The sequence below is a fragment of the Schistocerca americana genome, chromosome 10 (genome assembly GCF_021461395.2).
Source record: "Schistocerca americana isolate TAMUIC-IGC-003095 chromosome 10, iqSchAmer2.1, whole genome shotgun sequence".
Lineage (NCBI taxonomy): Eukaryota > Metazoa > Arthropoda > Insecta > Orthoptera > Acrididae > Schistocerca > Schistocerca americana.
In genome coordinates this window covers 104,851,532-104,863,653 of record NC_060128.1, presented here as the reverse complement: position 1 = coordinate 104,863,653, position 12,122 = coordinate 104,851,532, and the positions used below count along the sequence as shown (strand labels likewise).

At 49.0% G+C, this 12,122-nt stretch overlaps 1 protein-coding gene across 1 annotated transcript in view; it reads left to right on the top strand.

The window, feature by feature from the left end:
- The window catches only part of LOC124552278 (adenylate cyclase, terminal-differentiation specific-like), a 94,840-nt gene extending 83,491 nt beyond the window's left edge, over positions 1 to 11,349 (top strand). Inside the window, exons 3-4 of the mRNA XM_047126556.1 lie at positions 10,455 to 11,230; positions 11,328 to 11,349. Coding sequence (XP_046982512.1) covers positions 10,455 to 11,230; positions 11,328 to 11,349 — 798 coding nt within the window. The remainder of the gene's footprint in view (positions 1 to 10,454; positions 11,231 to 11,327) is intronic.
- Positions 11,350 to 12,122: the final 773 nt, after the last annotated feature.

The window sequence follows — 12,122 nt, the reverse complement described above, 5'->3', positions numbered from 1 at the left end:
AAACATCCCCCAGGCTGTGAATAAGCCATGTCTCCGCCATATCCTTTCTTTCAGGAGTGATAGTTCTGCAGGGTTCGCAGGAGAGCTTCTGTAAAGTTTGGAAGGTAGGAGACCAGATACTGGCAGAAGTAAAGCTGTGAGGACGGGGCGTCAGTCGTGTTTGGGTAGCTCAGATGGTAGAGCACTTGCCCGTCAAAGGCAAAGGTCCCGAGTTCGAGTCTCGGTCCGGCACACAGTTTTAATCTGCCAGGGAGTTTCATATCAGCGCAAACTCCGCTGCAGAGTGAAAATCTCATTCTGGAAACATTCCCCAGGCTGTGGCTAAGCCATGTCTCCGCAATATCCTTTCTTTCAGGAGTGATAGTTCTGCAGGGTCCGCAGGAGAGCTTCTGTAAAGTTTGGAAGGCAGAAGTAAAGCTGTGAGGACGGGGCGTCAGTCGTGTTTGGGTAGCTCAGATGGTAGAGCACTTGCCCGTGAAAGGCAAAGGTCCCGAGTTCGAGTCTCGGTCCGGCACACAGTTTTAATCTGCCAGGGAGTTTCATATCAGCGCAAACTCCGCTGCAGAGTGAAAATCTCATTCTGGAAACATTCCCCAGGCTGTGGCTAAGCCATGTCTCCGCAATATCCTTTCTTTCAGGAGTGATAGTTCTGCAGGGTCCGCAGGAGAGCTTCTGTAAAGTTTGGAAGGCAGAAGTAAAGCTGTGAGGACGGGGCGTCAGTCGTGTTTGGGTAGCTCAGATGGTAGAGCACCTGCCCGTCAAAGGCAAAGGTCCCGAGTTCGAGTCTCAGTCTGGGACACAGTTTTAATCTGCCAGGAAGTTTCACATCAGCGCACTCTCCGCTGCAGAGTGAAAATCTCATTCCGGAAACATCCCCCAGGCTGTGAATAAGCCATGTCTCCGCCATATCCTTTCTTTCAGGAGTGATAGTTCTGCAGGGTTCGCAGGAGAGCTTCTGTAAAGTTTGGAAGGTAGGAGACCAGATACTGGTAGAAGTAAAGCTGTGAGGACGGGGCGTCAGTCGTGTTTGGGTAGCTCAGATGGTAGAGCACTTGCCCGTGAAAGGCAAAGGTCCCGAGTTCGAGTCTCGGTCCGGCACACAGTTTTAATCTGCCAGGGAGTTTCATATCAGCGCAAACTCCGCTGCAGAGTGAAAATCTCATTCTGGAAACATTCCCCAGGCTGTGGCTAAGCCATGTCTCCGCAATATCCTTTCTTTCAGGAGTGATAGTTCTGCAGGGTCCGCAGGAGAGCTTCTGTAAAGTTTGGAAGGCAGAAGTAAAGCTGTGAGGACGGGGCGTCAGTCGTGTTTGGGTAGCTCAGATGGTAGAGCACTTGCCCGTGAAAGGCAAAGGTCCCGAGTTCGAGTCTCGGTCTGGCACACAGTTTTAATCTGCCAGGGAGTTTCATATCAGCGCAAACTCCGCTGCAGAGTGAAAATCTCATTCTGGAAACATTCCCCAGGCTGTGCCTAAGCCATGTCTCCGCAATATCCTTTCTTTCAGGAGTGATAGTTCTGCAGGGTCCGCAGGAGAGCTTCTGTAAAGTTTGGAAGGCAGAAGTAAAGCTGTGAGGACGGGGCGTCAGTCGTGTTTGGGTAGCTCAGATGGTAGAGCACTTGCCCGTGAAAGGCAAAGGTCCCGAGTTCGAGTCTCGGTCCGGCACACAGTTTTAATCTGCCAGGGAGTTTCATATCAGCGCAAACTCCGCTGCAGAGTGAAAATCTCATTCTGGAAACATTCCCCAGGCTGTGGCTAAGCCATGTCTCCGCAATATCCTTTCTTTCAGGAGTGATAGTTCTGCAGGGTCCGCAGGAGAGCTTCTGTAAAGTTTGGAAGGCAGAAGTAAAGCTGTGAGGACGGGGCGTCAGTCGTGTTTGGGTAGCTCAGATGGTAGAGCACTTGCCCGTGAAAGGCAAAGGTCCCGAGTTCGAGTCTCGGTCCGGCACACAGTTTTAATCTGCCAGGGAGTTTCATATTCCACGATGTCCCACAACAAATACCGCGCTTTTTCAACCGAAATTGGCCGAGAAGAAAAAATGTGTTGCATTAGTTATTGAAAGCTCCACGCATTTTTGTCCGCAGATTTGAGGGCGGTGCAGGTGAAGCGAAACCGATATACTTTATAGGAGGTATTAAAGCGGTCTAGCCGGACAACAGAATCTGCTGAGTGCAAGCAGCATATACTAGGGTGGTGCTGTTACCGCGACACGGCAGTAGGCGAGCGTGCGATGTGGCGTGATTGATGGTGCCGCCGTATAGCTGGCTGGCCGTGTTGCGTGCGAGTAGACAACAGATTCAGTTTCCGACACGTTGTGGGACACGCACTAGGCTGAGAAAGCGGCAACACCAGCCGCACATGTCTGCTTAGCCGCGTTCCAGGCACGCCCACACGTTCTCATACCACCCACAATACCACTCAAACGGCTGTAAGCACTATGGGACTGAACATCTCAGGTCATCAGTTCCCTAGACTTAGAACTACCTAAACCTAACTAACGTAAGGACATCACACACATCCAAACCCGAGGCAGGATTCGAACCTGCGACCGTAGCAGCAGCGCGGCTCCGGACTGAAGCGCCTAGAACCGCTCGCCCACAGCGGCCGGTCACGATACTACTCTGGAGCGCCAGAGAAACTGGTATCGGAATGCGTATTCAAATACAGAGATATGTGAACAGGCGCTGCGCTCGCCACGCCTATATAGGATGGTCCGTTGATGTGGTTTGACTTTTAGAATGACTCTATACAGGGTGGTCCACTGATAGTGACCGGGCCAAGTATCTCACGAAATAAGCGTCAAACGAAAAAACTACAAAGAACGAAACTCGTCTAGCTTGAAGGGGGAAACCAGATGGCGCTTTTGTTGGCCCGCTAGATGGCGCCACCATAGGTCAAACGGATATCAACTGCGTTTTTATAAAATAGTAACCCACATTTTTTATTACTTATTCGTGTAGTACGTAAAGATATATGGGTGTTTTAGTTGGACCACTTGTTTCGCTTTGTGATGGATGGCGCTGTAATAGTCACAGACATATGGCTCACAATTTTAGACGAACAGTTGGTAACAGGTAGGTTTTTAAAATTAAAATACAGAACGTAGGTACGTTTGAACATTTAATTTCGGTTGTTCCAATATGATACATGTACGTTTCTGAACATCATTTCTGGGAACAGATGCTGTTACAGCGTGATTAGCTGTAAATACCACATTAATGCAATAAATTCTCAAAATGATGTCCGTCAACCTCAATGCATTTGGCAATACGTGTAACGACATTCCTCTCAACAGCGAGTAGTTAGCCTTCCGTAATGTTCGCACATGCATTGACAATGCGCTGACGCATGCTGTCAGATGTTGTCGGTGGATCACGATAGCAATTATCCTTCAACTTTCCCCACAGAAGGAAATCCGGGGACGTCAGATCCGATGAACGTGCGGGCCACGGTATGGTGCTTGGACGATCAATCCACCTGTCATGGAATATGCTATTCAATGCTGCTTCAACCACACGCGACCTTTGTGCTGGACATCCATCATGTTGGAAGTACATCGTCATTCTGTCATGCACTGAAAAACATCTTGTAGTAATATCGGCAGAACATTACGTATGAAATCAGCATACATTGCACCATTTAGATTCCAATCAATAACATGGAGGCCAATTATCCTTCCTCCCATAATGCCGCGCCATACATTAACCCGCCAAGGTCGCTGATGTTCCACTTGTCGCAGCCATCGTGGATTTTCCGTTGCCCAACAGTGCACATTATGCCGGTTTACGTTAGCGCTGTTGGTGAATGATGCTTCATCGCGCCGGCCGCGGTGGTCTCGCGGTTCTAGGCGCGCAGTCCGGAACCGCGCGGCTGCTACGGTCGCAGGTTCGAATCCTGCCTCGGGCATGGATGTGTGTGATGTCCTTAGGTTAGTTAGGTTTAAGTAGTTCTAAGTTCTAGGGGACTGATGACCTCAGCAGTTAAGTCCCATAGTGCTCAGAGCCATTTGAACCATTTTTCTGCTTCATCGCTAAATAGAACGCGTGCAGAAAATCTGTCATGGTCCCGTAATTTCTCTTGTGCCCAGTGGCAGAACTGTACACTACGTTCAAAGTCGTCGCCATGCAATCCCTGGTCCATAGAAACATGGTACGGCTGCAATCGATGTTGATGTAGCATTCTCAACACCGACGATTTTGAGAATCCCGATTCTCGCTGCAGGTCGTGGTTGACGTTTCACATGTGGCTGAACACTTCCTGTTTCCTTAAATAACGTAACTATCCGGCGAACGGTCCGGGCACTTGGATGATGTCGTCCAGGATACCGAGCAGCATACATAGCACACGCCCGTTGGGCATTTTGATCACAATAGCCATACATCAACACGATACCGACCATTTCCGCAAGGCCGGTCGGTGTGGCCGTGCGGTTCTAGGCGCTCCAGTCTGGAACCGCGTGACCGCAACGGTCGCATGTTCGAATCCTGCCTCGGGCATGGATGTGTGTGATGTCCTTAGGTTAGTTAGGTTTAAGCAGTTCTAAGTTCTAGGGGACTGATGACCATAGGTGTTAAGCCCCATAGTGCTCAGAGCCAAACCAAACCTGTTCCGCAATTGGTAAGCGGTCCATTTTAACACGGGTGATGTATCACGAACAAATACCGTCCGCACTGGCGGAATGTTACGTGATACCACGTACTTAAACGTTTGTGACTATTACAGCGCCAAAGCGAAAAAAGTGGTTCAACTAAAACATTCATATTTCTTTACGTACTACACGAATATGTAATAAAAATTGGGGTTCATATTTTTAAAAAACGCAGTTGATATCCGTTTGACTTATGGCAGCGCCATCTAGCAGGCCAACCAAAGCGCCATCTCGTTTCTCCCTTCAAGCTAGACAAGTTTCGTCCTTTGTCGTTTTTTCGTTTGACGGTTATTTCGTGAGATATTTGGCCCGGTCACTAAGAATGGACCACCCCTTTATAAGACCACAAGCGCCTGGCGCGGTTGTTAGATCAGTTACCAATGCTACAATGGCAGGTTATCAAGATTTAAGGTAGTTTGAATGTGGTGTTATAATGGGCGCACGAGCGATGGAACAGAGCAACTCCGAGGTAGCGATGAAGTGCGGATTTTCCCGTACGACCATTTCACGGGGGTACCGAGAATATCAGGAATCCGGTAAAATATCAAATCTCCGACATCGCCGCGGCCAGAAAAAGATCCTGCAAGAACTGGATGAACGACGACTGAGGATAATCGTTCAACAAGACAGAAGTCCAACCCTTCCGCAAACTGCTGCAGATTTCAATGCTGGGCGACCAACATGTGTCAGCGTGCGAACCCTCAGCGAAACATCATCGATTTGGGTTTCGGAGCCGAAGGCCGACTTGTTTACCCTTGATGACTGCACGACACAAAGCTTTATGCCTAGCTTAGGCCTGTCAACACCAACAATGGACTGTTGATGACTGGAAACATGTTGCCTGGTTGGACGAGTCTCGTTTCAAATTGTATCGAGCGGATGCACCTTTGTGGGTGTGGAGACAACCTCATAAACCCATGGATCCTGAATGTCAGCAGGTGACTGTTTAAGCTCGTGGAGGCTCTTTGATGGTGTGTGGCGTGTGCAGTTGCAGTGATATGGCACCTCTGATACGTCTAGATACTTGATAGGCGACACGTACGTAAGCATCCTGTCTGGTCATTTGTATCCATTCATGTCCATTGTGCATTGCGACGGACTTGGGGAATTCCAGCAGCACAATGCGACACCCTAGACGCACAGAATCGCTACACAGTAGCTCCAGGAAGACTCTTCTGAGATTAAACACTTCCGCTGGTCACCGAAGTCCCCAGACGTAAACATTATTGAGCATATCTGGTATGCCTTGGGAAGTGCTGTTCGGAAGAGACCTCTACATCATCGTACTCTTTCGGATTTATGGACAGGTTCAAAAATGGTTCAAATGGCTCTGAGCACTATGGGACTTAACATCTACGGTCATCAGTCCCATAGAACTTAGAACTACTTAAACCCAACTAACCTAATGACATCACACACATCCATGCCAGAGGCAGGATTCGAACATGCGACCGTAGTGGTCGAGCGGTTCGAGACTGAAGCGCCTAGAACCGCTCGGCCACAGCGACCGGCTTATGGACAGGCCTGCAGAAATAATGGTGCCAGTTCCCTCCAGCACTACTTCAGACATTAGTCGAGTCTATTCCACGTCGTGTTGTGGCGCTCACGTGCTCGCGGGGGGCCTACACGATATTAGTCTCTTCGGCACTTCAGTGTACGTAAATTTATGAGGAATGAAGGCATGAGCATGAAATAATGTAATCAATAATTTACTCATGACGTGTACTTGAAAACACTCAAAACAACCTAGTATGTGGGGAATTTGCGGGGAGACGGGAATTTTACCTAGATTTTTGGGTGGCCGAGCGGTTCTAGGCGCTTCAGTTTGGTACCGCGCTGTTGCTGCGGTCGCAGGTTGGAATCCTGCCTCGGGCATGGATGTGTCTGATGTCCTTAGGTTAGCTAGGTTTAAGTAGTTCTACGTCTACGGGACTGATGACCTTAGATGTTAAGTCCCATAGTACTCAGAGCCATTTGAAACATTTTTGTAGATTTTTGGGGAATTTGGTTCAAATGGTTCAAATGGCTCTGAGCACTATGGGACTTTACTTCTAAGGTCATCAGTCCCCTAGAACTTAGAACTACGTAAACCTAACTAGCCTAAGGACATCACACACATCCATGCCCGAGGCAGGATTCGAACCTGCGACCGTAGGGATCGCGCGGTTCCAGACTGAAGCGCCTAGAACCGGTCGGCCACACCGTCCGGCGGGGAATATGGAATACTGGCGTTGACAACGTTGAGTGTAACACACGCAGACAAGGTGCCGTAGACAGCCCAATATGTAGACAATCATTTACCCCTGGCTCAATCTGCGACTGGAATAGGATGGAAATTCGAACGAGGAACCTACCGCCTCGCGTTGTTGATGTGTATGTATGTCGATGTACGACAGGAGATTTGACTACACCGGCGGTGGCGGTTTGCAGCTGTAGCACTCGTGCGGCCGTCAAAACACGTCGTTTTCAGTGCTGCGGGTCACGCCAGTGTTTTATGGCGGTGCTTCCAGAGCCACGAGCAAGTTGGTGCTTTTACACGAGGCGGCGGACCGGCGCTTAAGCCGGGAACTGCGACAATAACTCGACGACTGGGAGACAGGCCATTGTCTTCCATCATTTTCGTCGTCTGTCGCGTGAAGGAGTGCAGAAATCGACTCTAGGCCACGAGCGGGCGACACGCCACACGAAGTGGCTGCAGTACGACGCCATTTCCACATCGACATCTGTATGTATGAGCATGTGTCGTGATCGGCGCACGTACTTCTTACTAATATCAGCCACTTGCCGTCTTGCTCCACTGGGCTGTGACAACTCACTTACGATTCCTTCACTGTTATTTTGTCGCCTTCAGTGCGAGGACCAGTTTTGATGTGGCTGTCCACGCAACGCTATTCCGCCGTGTACGAGCCTCTTAATTTCTGGCAAACTACTGTAGATTGGAATACAGCTGTTGACAAAATATCGATATGTCATACTACGTCAAAAAATACCGGGTGATCAAAAAGTCAGTATAAATTTGAAAAGTGAATAAATCACGGAATAATGTAGATAGAGAGGTAAAAATTGACACACATGCTTGGAATGACATGGCGTTTTATTAGAACAAAAAAAAAAAAAAAGAAAAACAACCCATATTGCCAGACTTGTGAAACATCTCTTGCGCGCGTTCACCTTGCTGCACGGACTAGCAAAGTGCTATGCCCTCCTCAACAGAAACTTCAACCCACATCTGCAGCTTATTTCCCCTCCTTGGATCGTCACTACTGCCGAGGCTATACATCATTGGATTAGCACCCCAGCGTTGGACATTATAAGATCTATAGATCACCTGCACCTGAGGTACAGGGTTGGTGGTGATCAGTTCCTCCTAAGGTCATCGGTCCCTAGACTTACACACTGCTTAATCTAACTTAAACTAACGACAACACACGCACCTATGCCCCAAGGAGGACTCGAACCTTCGACGGGGGAGCCACGCGAACCGTGGCAAGGCGTTTGAGACCAAGCGGCTACCTCGCGCGGCGTATAGGATTTCCCCATTATGCTGTGGTGGTGTAATCGCTAGCATTTCTATCTAGTAAGCAAGGAGACCTGGACTGAAGCCCTGGCTGTAGCACAAATTTTAATTTACCAGGTGATCAAAAAGTCAGTATAAATTTGAAAACTGAATAAAACACAGAATAATGTAGATAGAGAGGTACAAATTGACACACATGCTTGCAATGACATGGTGTTTTATTAGAACCAAAAAAAATGGAAAAGTTCAAAAAATGTCCGACAGATGGCGCTTCATCTGATCAGAACAGCAATAAGTAGCATAACAAAGTAAGACAAAGCAAAGATGATGTTCTTTATAGGAAACGCTCAATATGTCCACCATCATTCCTCAACAATAGCTGTAGTCGAGGAATAATGTTGTGAACAGCACTGTAAAGCATGTCAGGAGTCATGGTGAGGCATTGGCGACGGATGTTGTCTTCCAGCATCCTTAGAGATGTCGGTCGATCACGATACACTTGCGACTTCAGGTAAACCCAAAGCCAGTAATCGCACAGAATGAGGTCCGGGGACCTGGGAGGCCAAGCATGACGAAAGTGGCGGCTGAGCACACGATCATCACCAAACGACGCGCGCAAGAGATCTTTCACGCGTGTAGCAATATGGGGTGGAGCGCCATCCTGCATACACATCGTACGTTCCAGCAGGTGTTTATCAGTCAGGCTGGGGATGATGCGATTCTGTAACATATCGGCGTACCTCTCACCCGTCACGGTAGCAGTTACTGACGTTTTGCTGTCCAGCGCCATCTGTCAGACATTTTGTGAACTTCTTTTTTTTTTTGTTCTAATAAAACCACATGTAATTCCAAGCAGGTGTGTCAGTTTTTATCTCTCTATCTACATTATTCCGTGGTTTATCAAGTTTTCAAATTTATACTGACTTTTTGATCACCCGGTATGTCGATATGTGTCAACGCAATGTTTCTATCGGCATATCACAATTTGATGTGACGATATTTTTATATTATATTTTTTTCACAATTTACGGTAAAAATAGGAAGCTGTTCTTTTAAAATTGTAGTTGTTTGCAGATGACGCTGTCGTTTATAGACTAATAAAGTCATCAGAAGACCAAAACAAACTGCAAAACGATTTACAAAAGATATCTGAATGGTGCGAATAGTGGCAGTTGACCCTAAATAAGGAAAAGTGTGAGGTCATCCACATGAGTGGTAAAAGGAACTCGTTAAACTTCGGTTACACGATAAATCAGTCTAATGTAAAAGCGGTAAATTCAACTAATTGCCTAGATATTACAATAAAGAACAACTTAAATTGGAAGTTTCAGAAAGGGTTCAAATGGCTCTGAGCACTATGGGCCTTAACATCTGAGGTCATCAGTCCCCTAGAACTTAGAACTATTTAAACCTAACTAACCGAAGGACATCACACACATCCATGCCCGAAGCAGGATTAGAACCTGCTACTGTAGCGGTCGCGAGGTTCCAGACTGAAGCGCCTAGAACCGCTCGGCCACTTCGGCCGGCTGTATGGTTTCAAATGCAAACGGCCACCCCTTCCGGCAAATTGGAAGGAACACATATAAAATGTTGTGGGGAAGGAAAACCAAAGGCTGCGTTTTATTGGCAGGACACTTAGAAAATGTAACAGATCTACTAAGGACACTGCCTACACTACGCTTGTCCGTTCTCTTTCAGAATACTGCTGCGGGGTGTGGAATCCTTACCAGATGGTACTGACGGAGTACATCGAAAAAGTTCAAAGAAAGGCAGGACGTTTTGTATTATCGCGCCCGCTACGGTCGCAGATTCGAATCCTGCCTCAGGCATGGTTGTGTGTGATGTCCTTAGGTTAATTAGGTTTAAGTAGTTCTAAGTTCTAGGGGACTGACGACCTCAGAAGTTAAGTCCCATAGTGCTCAGAGCCATTTTTTGAACCAAGCATTCAGAGATCGAACTTTGATGGACCTTGACTCTTCTATTCAATCTCCTGATGTACGCTTTAACATTACACCTGCTCTAAAAGCTAGCTCCACTCCAATGGCTACCAGTGTTCTCATTTCAATTGGCTTCATGACAATTTGGCAGGTTCGAGCAGCACCCACCAGAGAGCAGCCGCAGCAGCAACGACAGCAGCCGCCCACTGCCCCAGCCCCGGGGCCACCACATCACTACCAGCAGCAGCAGCAACAACACCAACAACAGCCGCAGCAGCCAGTTGCAGTCGCAGCGCCCGCCAGCAGCAGTGCGCCTGGTGGCGGGCCGGCGTACTACGGCGTCCAGCAGGTGCGGCGCATCGTCGTCTCCCAGCAGCAGCAGCAGCAGGGCCAGGGCTACCAGTCAGCGCGGCCCCAGCAGTACCAGGGACAACAACAGTACCAGAGCCAGGCAGCGCCGGGGCAGGCGCCCCGATACGTAGCCCCGCCCCAGCAACAACCGGCAAGCCCCAGGCCGCAGCAGCAGCCGCTGCTCAGGAGAATCGACAGCAGGCCACTGCTACTGCCCCAGCAGCAACAGCAACAACAACAACCACAGTACCAACAACAACAACCACAACCACAACAGCAGTACCACTACCCTCAACAACAGCAAGTTTCACATCAGCAACAACAACAACCAACACAACAGTATCAGCAGCAACAACCACAACAAAAATACCAGCAATTGGTGCAACCACCACAACAAAACAAACAGCCACATCAGCAGGGTCAGTTACAACAGCAACAATACCAACCACAACAGTACCATCAGCCTCAGTTGCACCAGTCACAAACACCCCAAGTTCAGCAGCAGCAACAACTACAACAGAATCTTGCCCACCCTCCATCAAACTATCAGACACGACCATTAGGTTTACAACCACAGCAGCAGCAACTGCAACAACAGATTCGGTACATTCCACCACCACAACAACAACAACAGCAGCAGCAGCAGCCACAACAGAGGCTAACAGTCACTACTCCCACACAACCACGTCCTCTCCAGAGACTTCAACAGGTCGTTTATCGACAAGTGATTCAGCAACAGCCTGGAAAACTACAGTTTGCCCAGCAGCAACAGGTGTACCATCAACAGCCACAAGCAACTCAGCAACAACAGCAGATCACCAGTCCCCAACAACCGGCCCTACAGCCTGCGAGGGATGTTCCTGCGCCGCAGAATGCTGCGCCACCCCTGGTGAATGGTGTAATGGGCGGAGAGCACTCCAGACTCCAGCACAACCAGAGTGGTCTCGGCAAACACAGGAGCTTCAGCGTCAGTGGCACCGCGCCACCTCCCTCTGCAGCTGGCTCCCAGCCTGAGGAGGACAGGAGGAGGTCCATAGCAGTCGTCAGTGGTACCCAGGCTCAGCAGCAGAACCCAGGGTCTGCGAGCCAGGGACCGGGGCTCAAGCGGCAGTCGTCAGTCTTTGGTTTCATCAAACGAGCGAGGGAGCACTCTCAGAGCCGAGCAATGGACCAGCAGCAGCAGCAGCAGCAGCAACAACAACAACAGTCGCAGGCACAACATCCCCAGCCTCCAGAACGGGAAGCGACACCCAGTGGTACTGGGGCTGGAATGGCACCGTCGTCATCTCCAGTGCCCCCGAGGGTAGCCAGTCAGCTGGAGGGCGATGGTCAACAACAGTCCAGCTCTCCAGCCAAGACTGTCCAAAATGGACAAGCTACATTAGTGAAAGATGATCAGAAAAAGCCAGACCAGCAGCCAGTAGTATCCCAAGCAAATAATGGAGCCACAACACAGCAGCAGCAAGCGCAAGCAGCAGTTCTGCAAACGTCTGGTGGCTCTAGTGAGAAGGAAAGTTCTGTATCATCAGGAGTAAAAGCTGAAGCGGAGCAGTCTAGCAAGGATATTGGTGCTAAACCAGCTGCCAGTCAGAAACTTCCTGCAGATGAGCCTTACAAATCTAAAGATGTACTGGTCAATGGTGAAATTGCTGAGTCTCTTTTTCAG